This window comes from Cydia strobilella, chromosome 9 (genome assembly GCF_947568885.1).
Source record: "Cydia strobilella chromosome 9, ilCydStro3.1, whole genome shotgun sequence".
Taxonomy (NCBI): Eukaryota; Metazoa; Arthropoda; class Insecta; order Lepidoptera; family Tortricidae; genus Cydia; species Cydia strobilella.
In genome coordinates, this window is record NC_086049.1 from 12,234,717 (window position 1) to 12,252,624 (window position 17,908).

The 17,908-nt window shown below is 36.7% G+C and overlaps 1 protein-coding gene across 1 annotated transcript in view; it reads left to right on the forward strand.

The window, feature by feature from the left end:
* Positions 1–443: 443 nt before the first annotated feature.
* Positions 444–17,908, forward strand: part of LOC134744316 (rhomboid-related protein 3) — a 174,290-nt gene continuing 156,825 nt past the window's right edge. The window contains exons 1-5 of the mRNA XM_063678091.1: positions 444–625; positions 2,954–3,767; positions 3,970–3,993; positions 7,735–7,833; positions 8,084–8,149. Of these exons, the coding sequence (XP_063534161.1) occupies positions 3,507–3,767; positions 3,970–3,993; positions 7,735–7,833; positions 8,084–8,149 (450 nt within the window). The 5' untranslated portion in view covers positions 444–625; positions 2,954–3,506. The remainder of the gene's footprint in view (positions 626–2,953; positions 3,768–3,969; positions 3,994–7,734; positions 7,834–8,083; positions 8,150–17,908) is intronic.

The window sequence follows — 17,908 nt, forward strand, 5'->3', positions numbered from 1 at the left end:
TACTCAGTGTATTTGTCGATGGCGCGCTATCATATTAATATTAGGTAAGTGGTAGGTTTTTACAATGTTCTTACTACTTCGGACCTAACGTACCTACACTGACTTGTATTTTTTTTCTTACATAATTCATACAATGTACCTACTTATATTAAAACAACAGCTCGGACTCGGCTCTAGAAAGCCCTTCACATTTGCTAACCACTCACCCTACTAGGCTAAGAACGTTTTGAGGCATTCAATCAGCACGCTCAAAGGCAGCAGAGCTTCCTCATTCAATGCTTGCATTTTTATGAATAACCATTTAAACCTCACTTCCACCTAAACATGCCGTCGCAAAAGAAACTCTTTGCGCCAAAAAACTAGGCTTAGGTTAGATTTAACACAAGCTTAGCGGTAGGCATTTGCGAAAGTAAGGATGAGTTTTTCCCATTCGGGATTCACGCATGCGCTGAAATCGAGACGCCATTCTCACTTTCACTGCACCACAACGTGAGATGTTTTGACGTATGAAAGTCCGGCTGGTTGGACCGTAATGTGTTCTTGACACGAAACGTTAATTCGGGAATGAAACCCGGGTGTAAACTTAGCCTTATGATAGTGAAGTGTTATAGATTAATTGAGACTGGTGAGTGCTGGTGTTTTTTGGTTATGTTGGTGTTAAAGGCCGTTGCCTTCTCAGGTAAACAAGTGCATCTTGTGATTATCTCCGTAACTAAGTATCTACCAAGATGCTTCGCTTTGTAAGTTTTATATGTAGGTAAGTAGGTACCTAGTGGTTTCCAAGAGCCGGATAAAAAATAACTATTTATTTCAAGTTAGCGATACAAATAAAATAATTGTAAATTAAAATTGTTTAACACGAGACGTACCTATATTTAAAATTAATTAAATCGACAACGTAGTATATTAATTACGGTCCTTACGGGTTGATTTGTACGATAAATTAAGTCTCTTATATTATTTAGCCGGTAAAAACATCTTTTCGCGACCGTTGTTCGCAACCTACCGCGCAAATGCACGTGTACTAACTAACAAGTACTACAACCGTTTGAATTAAATAACGTTGTAAACCTGTAAGGGTTTCATATAGACTTACAACATTTTGGTTTTGAATCGTTTATGGTTTATCGTAATGTAGGGTAGGAACCTGCCGGTTGCCATGGCGACGCCAGAGGGTTGAAGGTCCGGAGGGCTTTGCTCCCCCTCAGCTGATTGGCTATCTCGCTGTTCGGGTTTGCTTACCTATAACGATATTGTAATGCAATTAAAGGCCATGATTAGGAGACCGGGAAGTTAATTGATTGCCGTGATGTAACATTCAGTTTAAAAAAGTAGAATAGAGGTATCTCGTAGGTAGGTAGTGTAATGTGTGATGCATTGATAAAATTCCGCGTAGCGGATACTTAAACAAATTACAAACGTTACAAATTTTAAAGATGATCGGTACTTCTAACTTCTACATTCCTAGTGGTATACTTTCATATAGGTATTCTGATAGTCGGGCCAGGCCCCAGCCAAGTCGAGTAAAAACATTGATAAACGTCATATAAGTTAATCGAATTAGCAAATTTTTAATTCAGAGCTGATATTTTCTGGATAAGTATACTTATCTAATTTTAGCAACTGTCCCTATATGAACGTGAAAAAGATTCAACAAGCAACAGTTTATATTGTGTTATGATATGATCTAGATTATCTAAATATTAAATGCAAACTCCAACAATTAAATTACTCAGTAGATACATTTTAAATAGGTACTTGGGCCTTATAAAGCGTATATGCAATTCATGTGGTTTGTTCATATTGATCCACAATAACCTGAGTACTTCGCAGCGCGAAAGGCTGGTGAGGTGGTGAGCCAAAAGGTCCTTGCAATAAAACATACATTTGGCACCCCTCAAAGAAAAGTCAAGCGCCCTACAGGGCCCTCTACGCTACGCAAACAAAATCATTAAGACGTTATTCGCGATTCATGGAGTCGTATAAAGTCGGCGTATTTCGCATAAATTTAGTTATGTTGTGATTAAAGTGCCTAAAGAAAGAGTAAGCACTCTTTGTAGATTTGGGAAAAAAATATGAAATTCGCACTTCGCATTTACTACAATTACCTTATCTACTATAGGTACACGGTGTTTTTACAAAATTCCGATAACTAAGGTCCGCGCGCATGGGGCTTATCAGATAAAAATAGATGATTGATTACTTTAAGGCTTTAAGTATCTTCACAATGGTTTTTGAAAGATAACTTAATTTAAGCTCAAGAATGCACCCTTGAAATTAATAAAGTTTTAAAAAAAACAGGGTGTACAGAGGAGGGTATAGCGGCTAACAGAGAATAACCTAAACCTTATTGTAAAGTTACAAGGCCCACCAATAATGGTGACCATAAGGTCAGTTAAGAATGTTTATGCTGTTAGTAAGTACATAATGTACATATGCTTCGTATGCGAAGCTTTTGCTGCGATTATTCTTCTAGGTAACTAACGTGAGGCTATTTGTACCCCGAATATTAGCTACCTACTACATTATTCTTAACAATCTTTACCGCAGAATAATTGAAGCCCTGTAACTCAAGTTGCCGCAACGAATGACCAACTTACCCTTATTTATTGCGTAGGTACAACGTAGTACCTTACTTTACAAATTTCTGCTGATTATTTATTAAACTTACTTATTTGAGAGCACAACGGGGTCCGGTCCGGGCTATAAACGTAACAAGTAGTAACAACCCTTGTTCGCGAGATCGAGACTAAACAGGGATGATACTTTATACTGTTTTTATTTCTAAAATATTCAAAATACAGCAGGGGCCGCTTTATAGCACCTATAACCTCTGTAATCCCCATGTAAGAGATAACACGTCACAGCGTTTATAACACTGATAATTATTATAACATTTTTGAGGAAAACACTGAGCGAGTGTCCAAAAATCAATCAATTTTGTTTGTTTCAGATGTGCCACATTTAAACCATAGATATTTAGAAAAATAATGTGCCTTTAAATCTTCCTCCAATAGTAACTTACTTTAGTATCAGATTTTTTATACCTACCCATTAATTTAGCACCAGGCATAAATCAATGTCCAGCGACACTACCATCCAGAACATACGTATTTCATGGTCCCGAGAAGCTTCTGTCCATACAAAATAAATTTACATATTATAAATTTATATGATCGCGAAAATTTACAACTAAATTAAGAGTTTGAATATAAAATCCAACACTGCCTTATCGAGTATGTAAAATGGCAAGTTTATGAGAGCGCTTTAACATATTTTTAGTAATTTTACTTCATGAATGCCAAAATACTTGTTGCCAAATTGCCAAGCGCTGATGCTGCCGCGTGGAAACCTCATCGGGCCTAATTCCAGCGCTACTAAATAAAATTCCAATCGAATATGAATAAATGCGCCGCGCTTTTAAATAAAAACCGCGTCTAAGCGAAGACTCACATCAACACCATTCCGTAAAAGTAAAAGAACCATAGTGCAGTGTGAATGTGGGAATGTCAGTGTGGGTGGGAAGCGGCCGCGCGGGCGGCGGACTCGCGCCGCCCGTCACCACAGCCCCGCTGCTCTCCACCAACACGTCCATGGAGTCCGGGATTGAGGCCGGAGTCCTGCCCACGGTCACCGGTTCGCTGGCCTCGGCACGGGATTCGCTGGGCTCGCTGTCGAGGGCCGCTGAGCCGCTCTATGATACGGATCATACGGATCTCGGCTCGGAGTTGGACGAGGCGGAGATCCGAAGGGAGTTGATGCATGACGTAAGTATACATATATATTACGAATATTATCTTTTAATTTCTCTTAACCCTCTAAACAAAAATATCTCTTGGTATCAGCCTTTAAATCTCACTATCTGCAAATCTGCCTTTAAAATTGAGGCTGCGAGTGCTGCGACTGTAACATATTTGTACTCGTATTTCTCAGTCATTTTCATGAGGAATTTTGTTTTTTTTTTTTCAGAAATGGCGGTTACTCTTTGATAGGGTAAGTATCTTTTATGTTTTATTCCTGTTACTGTGCTTCATCATAACAATGATAATTATAAGCTTGCTAAGCTATACGCAAACTTCCGACTTTCCGACACATCATCACCACAATTCCCAACACTTTTCTCTAAATTCACATTAAAGATGATGCTATGATATGTGTTTCACAGATAATCTATTAGAAGAAACTATTTATATTCATGTTCGCACGTGAGACGAAAACGGGTATTCACTTTCTTACCAAGCGCATTGCCTTAGGAGAACTACTATAAGTCTGGTCTCTGAATAAGTGAGGATGTTACTGATTCTAGGCTCAAGCTATACTGAGAGCTCCCAGACGCGAAACAATGCTTTATGAGTACTGTAGTTAGATGGGAGATGCGTTTCGCTGACAGCCCGGTACTTCATCATCGCGATATCTTTATCTTATTTTATTTCGCTACCTTTTTACCCCACACTTTGAAAAAAAATTGTTAGATTCGAGCAAATGAGTGGGCGATTTATACAAGGAACCAAAAAAAAACACCACTCGTAAAGGCTGTTTTTATTATTCAACAACTGACGAGAAAGTTGTGTTTTACCCACAAGAGTGGCAAACTAATTTATTGCAAATATTGAGTTGTTCCTTATTTTGGCTGGTGGAATATACTTTTAAGTGATGATTGATGTGACGAATAGGTAGTAAATATTTAATAGCATTCAAATTAAAAATTATGTGATTTATACCTAATGTTTTACAGTTAGGTACTATTTTCCACGCATTGCATGGTGTCGTGAAAAATGCTGTGTTACCCACGCTCAAGATTTCAATTTTCGAATCTTTCGCTTGATCGGGTATCAATATTAGCACGAGAAGTTAATTAACAACTTTGCCTCCATAATAATTAAGTATAACATATAACTATTGTTTAGAAATTACTTTCGGCTGTTTCAGCTCAAACGAATAATGGCAAGTGGATCTAATTTAGTTTGCAAGATTTGACTCAAACAAACAAATAAATAATAACAAACAGAGTATTCTAAATAAAATCTTAAAAAAATGCACTGAAAATTATTTATAAGTAGGTAAAGTATGTTCAAATTGTTCCAGTTTTGGATTAAGATTAAGATACACTCGAAGTTCCTAAATCATTCTTATTTTTATGGACGATATCTAAGTTTCTTTTAAACGCTTTATCTATAATTAAAAGCTTAGAGTTGTTACGACGATTAGATAACAACACCTGTTTTAGCTGGTTAAGGTATAAAACACCTAACGACCAACGCATATCAATTAAAGATAAAATCGCTGAGCTTTAATTCTTCACAGCTCCCGTTCGCCATAAAATTTTAACTAACGCGTGATAATTCATAAAAACTGTGCTTTATAAATTTCGGGGAATGTTCTTTTGGTTGATTAAAATGTACGGAAGCGAGCTAAACGTGATAAAGGTTAACGCACACTTATCAATGCTTCAGATCCTCAAGCCTTATATACTTTATACATATTTATAACAGCATCTGCATACACACAAATTTAAACCGCTGAGGCGAGAGAGACATACCAGTAGGGTGGTGTGCTAAGGGCGGGTTGTGTTTGCCAAATCGAGCAGGGTCATGATAGTAACATTGCAGTGGCCACGGCGAGCCAAGCTAAGTTGATTCCTGTTTGAACGTTCGAACTAAGCCTAAATTGACTGTCTACACTGCAGCAATAAGTCATTCTCTTATGGCTCCTCTACTACACGATGGCCCAGCGTAGGCCAGTCCAAGGGACGCATTTATGCGTTAGAGGGAGCAAGTGATATTGCTATCTCATTCCACCGCATATCTCATTCCATAGCTGCGTCCCTTGGACTGGCCTACGCTGCTGGGCCATCGTGTAGAGGAGCCATTTTGGCGGTATTCATAAACGTGTTACAAACCCCAACCTATTGATCGTTTGTCTTAATCTGCCATTTTGACTTATGTATTTATAAGAAAGGTATGTTTATAAAACATGCATTAACTAATTAAGGTTTGTAAAGGTTTATGAATAAGGGGGTATTCAACTGTGTGATAACCTTTATGAAGAGACAAAGGGCGGTAGCGCCGAACATCAAAAGCAGTATGGTCACGTAGGGGACATTTCAGATAATACCGGCTGAAGATAGGGGCGCTTACGTTTTGTCTTTTTAAAATTATGCTGTCACAACAGAATCATGTGCGAAGTGATGGGAGTTAGGGGAAGGTGCGTGCTTTGAGTGGATGATCTGGCTAGATATTCACAACGAGTTCGTGAGAATAGGGTGTGACTGTCAAGTCAGATCAGCTTCTTTTTCCGATTCGACAAAACAATAACGCTACAAGATGTGTCAAACAAATATGCCTGCGGTCTACGTTTTTCCAATAATTTTCTAGTGATTAAAGAGGGGGCGAAATTAGAAGCGGATCAAGCGGATAAAAGATATAAAGCGCTGCGCGAAACTTGCGACGGACGAAATGGCCGTTGCGAGGGTTTACCTGTATCTAAATTATTCTAAAATTATACTTCTGTTTCAAATTTTGCTTGTCAGATCCCTCGGCAATATCACAAGCGAATTAAAATTATAATGCTATTGTACGCTGGGTAACGAGAATTAAGATAAAAGAAAATTATACATGTTTTCAAGATTTTTTTTAACGAGCAAACATAAATACTGTAAGGTTTTAGTTGGGGTCTGTCCATGCAAATATAGTCTAATTGCCGTGCGATTTTTAGGGTTCCGTACCCACGGGACCCTATTACTAAGACTCTATCCATCTGTCCGTCTGTCTGTCTTTCTGTCTGTCTGTCTCTCTGTCCGTCTGTCTGTCACCAGGCTGTATCTTATGAACCGTGATAGCTAGACTGTTGAAATTTTCACAGATGATGTATTTCTGTTGCCGCTATAACAACAAATACTAAAAACAGAATAAAATAAATATTTAAGTGGGGCTCCCATACAACAAACGTGATTTTTTGCCTTTTTTTGCGTAATGGTACGGAACCCTTCGAGCGCGAGGCGACTCGCACCTGGCCAGTTTTATAAAATCCTATTTGCTCTTAGTTTAAACGTGTAAATTCAACGTAGAAACTACAATTTTGCGTTAGCCCCCTCTTAACTTTGGAATAATGTGAAATAAGTAATGTAAGTATTTTAAAATAAAATACATAACCTAACCCAAGATATTAAATAAATAAAGCAAAAAAAAAACTTATTTTATTTTTATTTTAAATACAGTCAACATTAGGGATGTTTAGCCTTTGAATTTATTACAAGTATGTGAAGTATGTTTAAATAGAGGTGAATTTATTTTGGTATTGTAACTATGCGCTCGCTAAGGGCTGTGAATAACATTAACCGCCCTTTGTGGACGTGACGAAGTGTCGCGTAGTGTTCTCATATCCCACAGTCAGCAACAATTCGACTTTGTTTTTTCAAATCAGAAGGTTTTCATAAAATAATCATGCTTTTGTTTAATATGTAAGAAAACAAAGGCCATTGAACTTTCAAGGGTGTCACATTGCAAAACCTATAAAAACTTGTAACTCTTTTTGAAAACCGTCATACCTGTTCGCCATATGATAGAAAGTTTAAATCAACTTATCTATGACATATATTTCGTCATTAGTGTCATTACTGTACTAACATTAGATGGAATGATAGAAATGGTGATTTCACGAGTTGCCCAAAAATAACGAACGTGCCTCTGCTGATACCTTTGTAATGATTATATACAAACTTATTTTTCATTACAGTTTGACCCTGAAGGCTTTGGCGAGATCCCCTGGCTCGACTTCTTGGTGACACTACAGAATCCCGACTTCAAAGCGCAAGTGCCGCCCCACAAACAAGAGGTACAGTCAACAAAATACTATCTCAGATAATGAGCACCGAAATATTAATGTTATTGATGATAACAAGTTACGTGAACTTCTCTGGTATTCTAACAATCTGTAACCTGTAACTAAACATGTTCTGTCTCTCCGTTCTCAACTCTTCTAACTTGTGTCAATGTTTTATTTTGGCTACTTTTGTACTAAAAGTTTATCTGGCTATTATACCTTGCCTGAGTGTTCCAGATTAAGTAAGGATTATTTTTTTCAGATCCTTCTGGACAAAGCTCAGAGTGCAACTAGTGATTCTATCACGTTTCAGGAGTTCGTCAATGTGGTAAGTAAAACTAGTTTTCTTTTACCAAACCGACAAACTAGGAAGTGTGGCGTTTCTAAACTGTGTTTACATTCATAACTCCTGTAAATTATTCAAAAGATGTACTTAAGTCAACTGTGATAGATAGAAATAAGATAGTTATGACTCATGTTTCTTTATTCATATTTTATTCGGTATTCTAACTTTAATTATTAAGCCTATAGCCATTTGGTTAAATGTCAAAAGAACGCGGCATAGACCAGGTACTAATTCTAGCCATAAGCTCTTGTTGCTCCTTCAGATTCAGCATACCTATTCAATAAATTAACTACATACCAATGACTCAAAACCCAGGAATCGCTAAATACTTACAATAAATACAAAGTCCCTCTTGTACATTATAGGACAAATAATAAGCTGAGATTGTGATCCTATAAATAAAGATAGGCATTTATTATGGAATCACGGCGTATTTATATGTGTGGCGCGCCGCGCGGGCGTCCTTTGCCTTCGCAGTGGGTTAGGTTATGTCCCACTGGGCCCACCATACAAGACAACTAAATTAAGATGCGACGCCGATTACGCTCAGCTCGCGCGCGGCCAAACGCACCTCGAGTCCCTAAAAACATTTGAACACGAATAATGTCCATTAAACCACTCCTTAATACGTGACAAGGAAACCCAAACGCAAACGAAAAAGTTAAACCAAAGTTTTGACTCGGACCCGAGACCCTGCCCTTATCTGGTTCTTATTGTCGCCTCTCGAAAGACGATAAGGCTCGCACGATTTATTAGGTGGGCATTTTATTTTTGTACCGTAAAATATATATTATCTTAAATGCGTATTAACACTGAGCACCGTCGTTTATTATTAACGATGAGGTCTATTTCGTTTTTGGGTTTGATAAAAACCCAAATTGAAGCTAAAATACACATTGATTTGAGATAAGCTTGAGTAAATTTTAATTATATAGTTCCTCTTGATAAGTATTTTACGATGAGCAAATACTGTAAGCAATTTTGCATTCGAATCGAAAGCTTTTTCTCGTCTATCTATTTTTGGGCTAACTACACAGCGTACCTGCATTAACATTATCTATAACTAGCTACTGTGGATCTTATCTTAACTAAATAAACATACACTTATATGATTACTCAATACTCATTTACTTTTTACATCTATCGACCTTCACCGGGTTAAAAATAAGAAAAAAAATAAAGTAAATAAACTTAATCAAAATTTATGAGCTGTTTAAAATAATTAGACGATCATTAACCCTCATATATTAGTTTAATGCACGAACACGTCACATGCGAGCAGACCCTTCATTAATAATTCCACAGATGTATATTTTTATAACATTTGCATAAAAGAATCTTAAGAAGCACTTTTCTGTGTGCCCAATGTGGATCATGAGTTATGGTGCGGTCCTTTGCTTTTATTAATTAAGATATTAAGTGCCTACTTAAAGCGTTAACTTACATTTATTACCATGCTGTTTTAAAATATTTGTTTTTGATTTGTATGAAGATAATATATTATTTTTTGTTCAGGTGTATCAAAGTATCAATGTATTAATGTATCAAATACTAATTAATATCGGGGAAAGGTACACTTTATCTTATGTTTGTGTCTTTATGTCTTTGCAATTTGCACGTTAGTCATCAGATATTGTGAATTTGGTTTTTGATTTTGTTTTGGTTTAATTAAAGGACCTATTAGTAGCAAAGTAGCATAGCCTAGTTTAATTGTAATGATTAATTAGAGTTAATAGCATCAACACGAAACTTAACAGACCATTTTCAATCAGTTTTTTTTCGTCATTAATGAAAGCAGAACCTGTTAAATAATGCATCTGTTTTGTGTTGACGTGAGGTAGCGTAGTACACAAACTTATTACTTAAAAGCTCCGTACAATAGGCGCATCGTCACCGCCTCACAATAGGTATTTAATCCTCAACCTAAAAACGTTTTGCGTACAATTGTATGGATTGTCGTAAATCAAAATTAAATTCGATGTATAAGAGACAAGGGACAGTGGTCGTGGGCGTCCCTGATGCGGCATTCTTATGCTAATCCACTCGGAGCACCACATTCGAACGGGGTGGGCCAAATTGTTATTTATATTGTCACCTCGCGCCTTTTTATATACGGCTAAAGTACTGGCCGACTTCATTGGGCGACCGAAACACAGAACAAAAGCAGATCTAATTCACAGCGTCTATTCTGCAATTTTGCGTTTTTCATTTTATTTATTTCACACATATAAGCTGACAGTATTTCACCAAAACGCTTACACGGTATACAACAAATTAAAAAAAAAACTTTAAACAGTTGTGCATAACAGGCACTTCACTTATTACACTTTGTTATTAATTAAAACTGTGATATTCTGTTGGTTTGTCTATCTCGTCACCACTGTAATGTATTAATTGGAATAACACGTTAATGCTTAATTGTTTATTGGAACACTATTGAAACGAGGGTGACTACACACTTAATATTCTCCGCTTTGCGTCCTTTGGATACAAGCATATAACCGTTTTTAGAACTGGGGACCTAGCAAAGATGATAACATTAGTTGATAGAAAACGTCAATCGAAACATAAATGATGTATGGATATAGTCACGAAACATTTTATAGCATCTGTCATCCCGATTTTTTTTTTCGTTCGGCGTTTGTCGATGTACGATTGTCATCTTTGCCTAGCATTTATCCTGCCCGGGTATATTACGAGTGACAATGTATCAAATTATTACTATTTCAAGCTGACATAGTAATTTATGTATTAAATTGTCAAGTAGCAAAGAGAATAGATAGCACAGAATAACTAATAGTTACTACCGTAGATAGTACCTAAAAAGTGGTTCGGAAAAAAGTGACAGCACATTATGTGGATTTTTCATTATATTTTGTGATAATTTTGTGGAATGTGTTAATATTGTTGAATAACAAACGGTGTCGCAAACGCCATCTACCCGAGTATAGGCCAAAGGTGTGGCGCCATCTACTCGAGTATAACTTTTTCTTCAAATTCCGAGGCACGTTTTTTCTTTAGACTTTTTTTATCTTTTGTGTTATGTTATACTTAGAAATAGTTTTGTTATGTCTGTAGTTTACATTTTGCTACACTATCGCATTGGGCAACTGTTATGAATAAAAAATCTTATACGGAGTTACATATATCTATGATAGTATTTATAAGTGTAAAATCGTAAAGCCTTTTGAGGCCCACTGCACTTAACAGTTGCTAAAGGTAAGTTGTTAAACAAGATTCAAATCTTACTTAAATATTATGTTACGCGTTCAATATTTATTTTATGTAAGTCCGTTTTTAATTCTGTTTTGTTCATCGCTCCAACCTGAACCATCACGGAACATTAGCATTACGGGATTTATAGGCGCATATTGTTCCCTAATCGTGACGCCCTAACATTTGTTATACTAAATTGATATTTATTCCAAAACGTTACGCTATACAAAAACATCATTGTTGGTGGAGCATTACAAAACCATTGCTCACGTCCTAAGTGGGCCAGCGATTGTGCAGTCCGTCAGGAAAAAAAATTCTCATGCATTTGTTATGAAAAATACGTTTTTCCAAAGAACATGATTGATGTTGCTAGAGTGACTGGAAAAGAACAGAAGCTTTTACGTACTTTGGAACATTTGGTCGGGAAAGCAATTTCCCCGCAGGAAATTGGCTCGCTACATTATGCTGATTTGGTCTCGAAGCATTTCGTTTAAGCTAATAGCTTAAATGCTTCATTTGGCAATTGGGATTTGATAAAAGTTTGCGGTTGAACGAGTGGGATTAAGTAAGGATTAAATTGGATATTGTTAATGTAACACTAACATTATAGGTACTTTATTACTATTAGTACCTACAATACGATACAAATATAGGTACCTACACTATTATTGTGCACCTTATTATTTATGTGAATACCAACGCTTGCATTAAAATATGAAAAAATAAATGCATTTAGAATATTACATAAGGGTAAACACAAGTTCTCTTATCGCTAAAGATCTATTTCTCCCAGACAACGTCGTAGATGGTTAAGTGAACAAGAAATACATAATTTCCAATATAGTATGGTGATGCAGAAACTATAATATGAAGTGGGAACGAATATTATTAAGTACATATCTATTTATGTTTATTATGTATAGGTTTGTACCTATATAATCAACATACATATTCCAATGCAAAACTATCTTAGCATAGGTGTGAGTTTCAGAATCGCTCATTTGCATAGAACGCCGCAAAGAAAGGTTAAATACAACATGGATCCACTCGTTTTAATCGGCATGCAAATATGTAAGTATGTCCTTACTTACTAAATATTATTAGTAGTGGTGTAAACACACAGTAAATAGCACTTGTTATGTGCTGTGTGGTGGAATGCCGCGGTGACCCCAGAATGGCAGCAGCCGAGTCATTACCTGTCCCGCATCACAAAAAAACCTCTGACCGTCGCCGCAGTCCCTTAATCAATTTATGGGGCGCTAACTGGAACACGAAAAATGTATTAAAGCGCTGTGGGAACCGACCCCGACCCTAATACTAATATTAATGTGTTATTTTGAATACCAATCTTTAATTTGAACCTCTAACAATCGATAGACTGAACTTTCCTATCCATCATCAAACACCGCGGCACAACTCTACTATTGTTGTGTTGACTTTACGGCGCGTTCCAAATTCACGTATTGGAAACAAAAACAATTACTTAATAAAACACACCTCAATCAAAATTAATTGCTTTACGCATTAATCACTTTATCTTCCCTCTACTACAAAACAACGTGTCCGTCCGTTCTCCAAGGTAATGGAAGCAATCATTCCAGATAAGATCCTCTAATGTGAGAAAAGGTAGACGTTCGGGTCGGATCGTTAATTTAATTTGAAATAATAAAAGTTATATCCATCATTTATCACTTTCGACAAATTTATTTTTAAGTGTCTTTTTCGTCGTCCTTATCTGTGACTGGCCAGTAGGGAAGGTGTAAAAAAACAAAAAGGTTTGTTTTAAATAGGCGTAGGCGTGCCGATGATGGCGAGGCGTCAAATTGTGGCGCCCGCGGACACCCTGCGCGAAATTTCAGCCGTCAGACCCAATAATTAGCTTCAAAGGCTTATCTCCAAAACTGTCACGAGTCGTACTTCAATAACCCATCCATTATTAATCGTTCTAAATTATAAACCGAAATTAAATTAAGCACCAGCCGTGTATTCGTTAGCAGGTCCTGCGGCGGGCGCATTCCATCGTCGAGTAGGTTTTCGTGTTCGGTCTCACTGTCCGTCCGTAACTCACACGGTATCGGTGCCATCTAAATTGAGATTTTATTGACGATTACTGTTCTAGTGGCGATATCGTTGCGATCTTGGCGCCAGAAACTGCTGCGTCCTCTTTGATCCCGCCCTTGATGAAATCGACTAAAACAAAAAACCCTAGCAGAACACTTTCCATTTAATGGAGTAGTACTTTTTTAAACTCTGGCAATCTTAATGTAGAGAACTTACCAGTAAACAAATAACGAAACAAAATGAGTATGTCCCTTAGATATTTAAACGAGTATTTTAGTCTAACCCGTTCGTATAAAAATACCGCAAATCGATGTACAGGTTAGCCGTTTGGCACACACATACTAAAGGCCAAAACAAACAAGGGGAGTGGTAAAACATTATTTTTTTGTATGGAAAAAAATAATAATTCCAAAACCTATCGTATGTGGTATCATACGAAAGGGCTTTTTGAGGCGAATCTAAAAATATATCACATCATTACATTTCGGGCATTTTTTTAAATTAAAACGAAAAGAATTTTCGAAACATACCAAGTTTGGGCTCCTCCAGACACGATATGGCTGATTTTTTTTTGTACAATATACCACAAATGATACGTGATATCCTCATGTCTAACTCCAAGAAAGCAATTTTGAAAATAATATCATTAACAATTTTTTTTTAATTTTTCAGTTCTACTTCAATACCTATTTCAGGAGACTTATGAAGCTATACTACAGATACGGTACATATTAATAATAAAATGATACGTAATATCCATATATCGAACCGGAAATACCTCTTTAACCCTTTAACTGCGCCTTGCATCAGTTGGTATAGTTTGTTTAGTTTTTGACACAAAATATCAAGATTGTATCCTTCAGATACGATATACCCTATCGATTTTTCTTTGTACAATATACCACAAATGATACGTAATCTTATTATCTAACCCCAAGAAAGCAATTTTGAAAACAATTACATTTAGATTTTTTTTTAATTTCTGAATATATTGAAAAACTATACACATGCTGTCTTGGGGTTAGATATCAAGATATTACGTATTATTTATGGCATATTGTACAAAAAAAATCAGTAAGGTACATATATCGTATCTGAAGGATACAATCTTGATATTTTGTGTCAAAAACAAAACAAACTATACCAACCGATGAAAAGGCGCAGTTAAAGGGTTAAAGAGGTATTTCCCGTTCGATATATGGATATTACGTATCATTTTATGAGTAATATGTACCGTATGTGCAGTATAGTTCCATAAGTCTCGTCAAATAGGTATTGAAGTAGAACTGTGTCACTTTGTAAAATTAAAAAATTAAAAAAAAATTGTTAATGATATTATTTTCAAAATTGCTTTCTTGGGGTTCGATATCAAGATATTACGTATCATTTGTGATATATTGTATAAAAAAAAATCAGCCATATCGTGTCTGGAGGAGCCCAAACTTGGTATGTTTCGAAAATTATTTTTGTTTTAATTTAAAAAAAAATGCCCGAAATGTAATGATGTGATATATTTTTAGAATCGCCTCAAAAAGCCCTTTTGTATGATACCACACTCGATAGGTTTTGGAATTATTATTCTTTCCATACAAAAAAAATGTTTTACCACTGCCCCCCAGCGAATTTTTTTTAGGAACTGCAGGTCAAAAATTTTGTTTCGACCTCTAGTATACGTGTGCCAAACGGCTAACCTGTACATCGATTTGCGGTATTCCTTTGAAATTGGGGTCGAGCGGCTTCCGCTATTTGTTGTCATTGATCAGATCATTAATTTGTATATCGCCTATTGTTTCAAATGACAATGCGAGGTATGTTAACAGTTCAAACATTTTTGATTTTTAGCCTTTCTTTCTAGAACGTCGTTTGCCATTCTGAATACCTATATTATCATACAAAGCGAACACGACTGACAAAACGAACTTACTTAATGTCTTAATTATATGTATTCAAAAGATACAGACGAAAGGGGACGACGTCACGAAACCGCTTCTCCATAAACGTAGGAGAAACGTAGTACCGCACGTGTTTCGAACGACGTTTTTTAATACAGTTGCGAAAAAATAATAAAAACAACAAGTAAGGAATAAAAACTTTGAAAACTTAAAACTTGCTTGCAGTAAGAAAAAACGCCTCTTCTTTGACAGGCGTTTCGGCAGCTATTCCTACCTCTACCTTCCATAGCTATTCCGTTCCATTCAGACAACTTATTAAGAACGGTTTTTCAATATTAAAAAATAAACGTGTTATAATGATGAAGAGGTTAGTAATAAAATATGAAATATGTATATTTTTCGTATTCTTACATAAACAGTAGTTTTTTTATGTTGATTACGACGTTTAAAGGAAACTAATATTAACACTCATCAATAAGTAGTCATGAATTGGAACAAGTAGGTATAATTTAAAAAAATTGGAAAAGTAAAAAGCACTAGTTCGCGAAAACCAACTTTCCGCCCGCTAAACAGCTACGTAAAGTAGCACTTTTTGAGCAACTGTATTAAAAAACATTTTTAACCAATTTTATGTTAACCACAGCTATACATACATACCAAGCTGTGGTTAACATTGTCCCTTCGTATTTGTATGCAATTTCTTTTGCGCTCCTCCTTTCACACTGTATACTGTAAAGTAAGTTTGAAGGCTTAAAGGCAAGGAGGGTTGGTAGGGTAAATTTTTATAATGCTCATCGAACGCGGACTAGTCAACCGCTCCTTTGGCCATTATAAATGCTAACTCCCGTAGCTACACGTAGCTTTTTATGGGTCTCTCAGTTAAATTAACACTGGTTTGTCTGAGTGGTCAACACATGTACTGGGTACGCAATGGGAATAAAACTGCAGGTTCCGTGGCGAATCATCATCGGGGTAGGGCTCAAGTAATCGCCACACTTTTTCTAGGACCACACCGGAGCAAATCCACGTCAATTTCATGGTCGGCAAGTTCACACGCACCTGCCCTTTCGACACGTTTGTTTACGTTTTGGATGAAAGGGTTAATAGTGGAACATCCCTAACGACTCATTTAAGTTTTAATAAAACTATTATGATAGTTTTTATCTTGCATATTACTTCATTTTACACCCCGGCATGTGGTAAATCTTTAAATAAATATCATAAAATAAATAGGTAAATTACATGTTTCTGAATACAGGTATACTTATGTATATAGGTAATAGGAATGTACTCTTACACTTAAGTATTAGAACTACAACACTAACTTTTTAATGGACTCAAATTTTGTACAATACTACCAACAAGGGTAGGTATAGGACAATGCTCCTCAACCTAAACATATCGCTGCTTGAATGAATTATTGTAACATTCTACTAATAGATAAATCAATGATAACGACATTCGCATTGTTACCGGTGAATGAACCGCGAATATGTGGAGGTGTAGATCGTAAACGTTCCAAAACGGGCCCCCTCGTGATGCCACATGACATCACTACACTCCAAATAAGATCCGAGCAAGTGGCATTTAAAAATGACCAACGAAAAAGGACAATAAAAGCCAGCAGTTAACAGAACAAGGCGCAAGGAATGCAGTTATAGACGAGCTTGTTTGCGGTATGAATAAAATGAATATGAGAGAACAGAAGTTGAGCTGCGAGTATAAATTAGCAGATAATCGGCGCACATCACGGAGGCATATTCAAACACGAAAATTCAATATAAGTTTAATACTTTTTGTCGCGTCTACACACATGTCAACGCAGTTTAAAGCGAGTGAGCGCACGCAACAAATCAATTTTCGATATCATTTTGGTACGTCTAGTGGTTGTTTGAAAATAAGGCTGTCTGCCCACGCGCACGCGACGTCGATGCCTGATTTACTGCCGATGCTATGATATTGAATATTGAAAGCACGTGTCTATCTGGCGCTAAATAAATAAACTGGAACTTTCAAGGACTGCTCGTTAAGCTTTCTAATCAGTATTTACAAAACTGTATCCTGGCTCCTGACAGCGTATTCCTATTGCATGCATAGTTAAGGAATACGTGCAATGCTCAAGCGAACACGTGTAATTCTGACTTGGAAATCCGTAACACATGTCTAATCGGAGAGGGTGCTTGTACTCGTTTGTGTACATGTTTGACTTGCTAAGCAATTGTAACGCGCACTCTTGTCAGCGCATCGGCACGCGTCTCGACTCGACGCACGTGAAATCGTTCACGCACCCGATTCAGAGATAAGACAAGGGCAATACCAGACGCCTCTCGGACTAAATATTTACAGTGCGACTGCTCGGAAACATAAATAGCGTACGTCCGACAGTATTCGTTAGCAGTGTTAATTGGATTCGTCATGCTGCCCGCGGCGATGGAGATGGGCGCCAGGACCAAAGGCGGCTCGATACAACTCTTGTAGACCGAAGCCTCACCGAAATTATGCTTCTTCAGAATATATGGCAACAATTTCTTTTGTTTTTTTAAGATATCTAGAAAGACCCTTCATCGCCTTT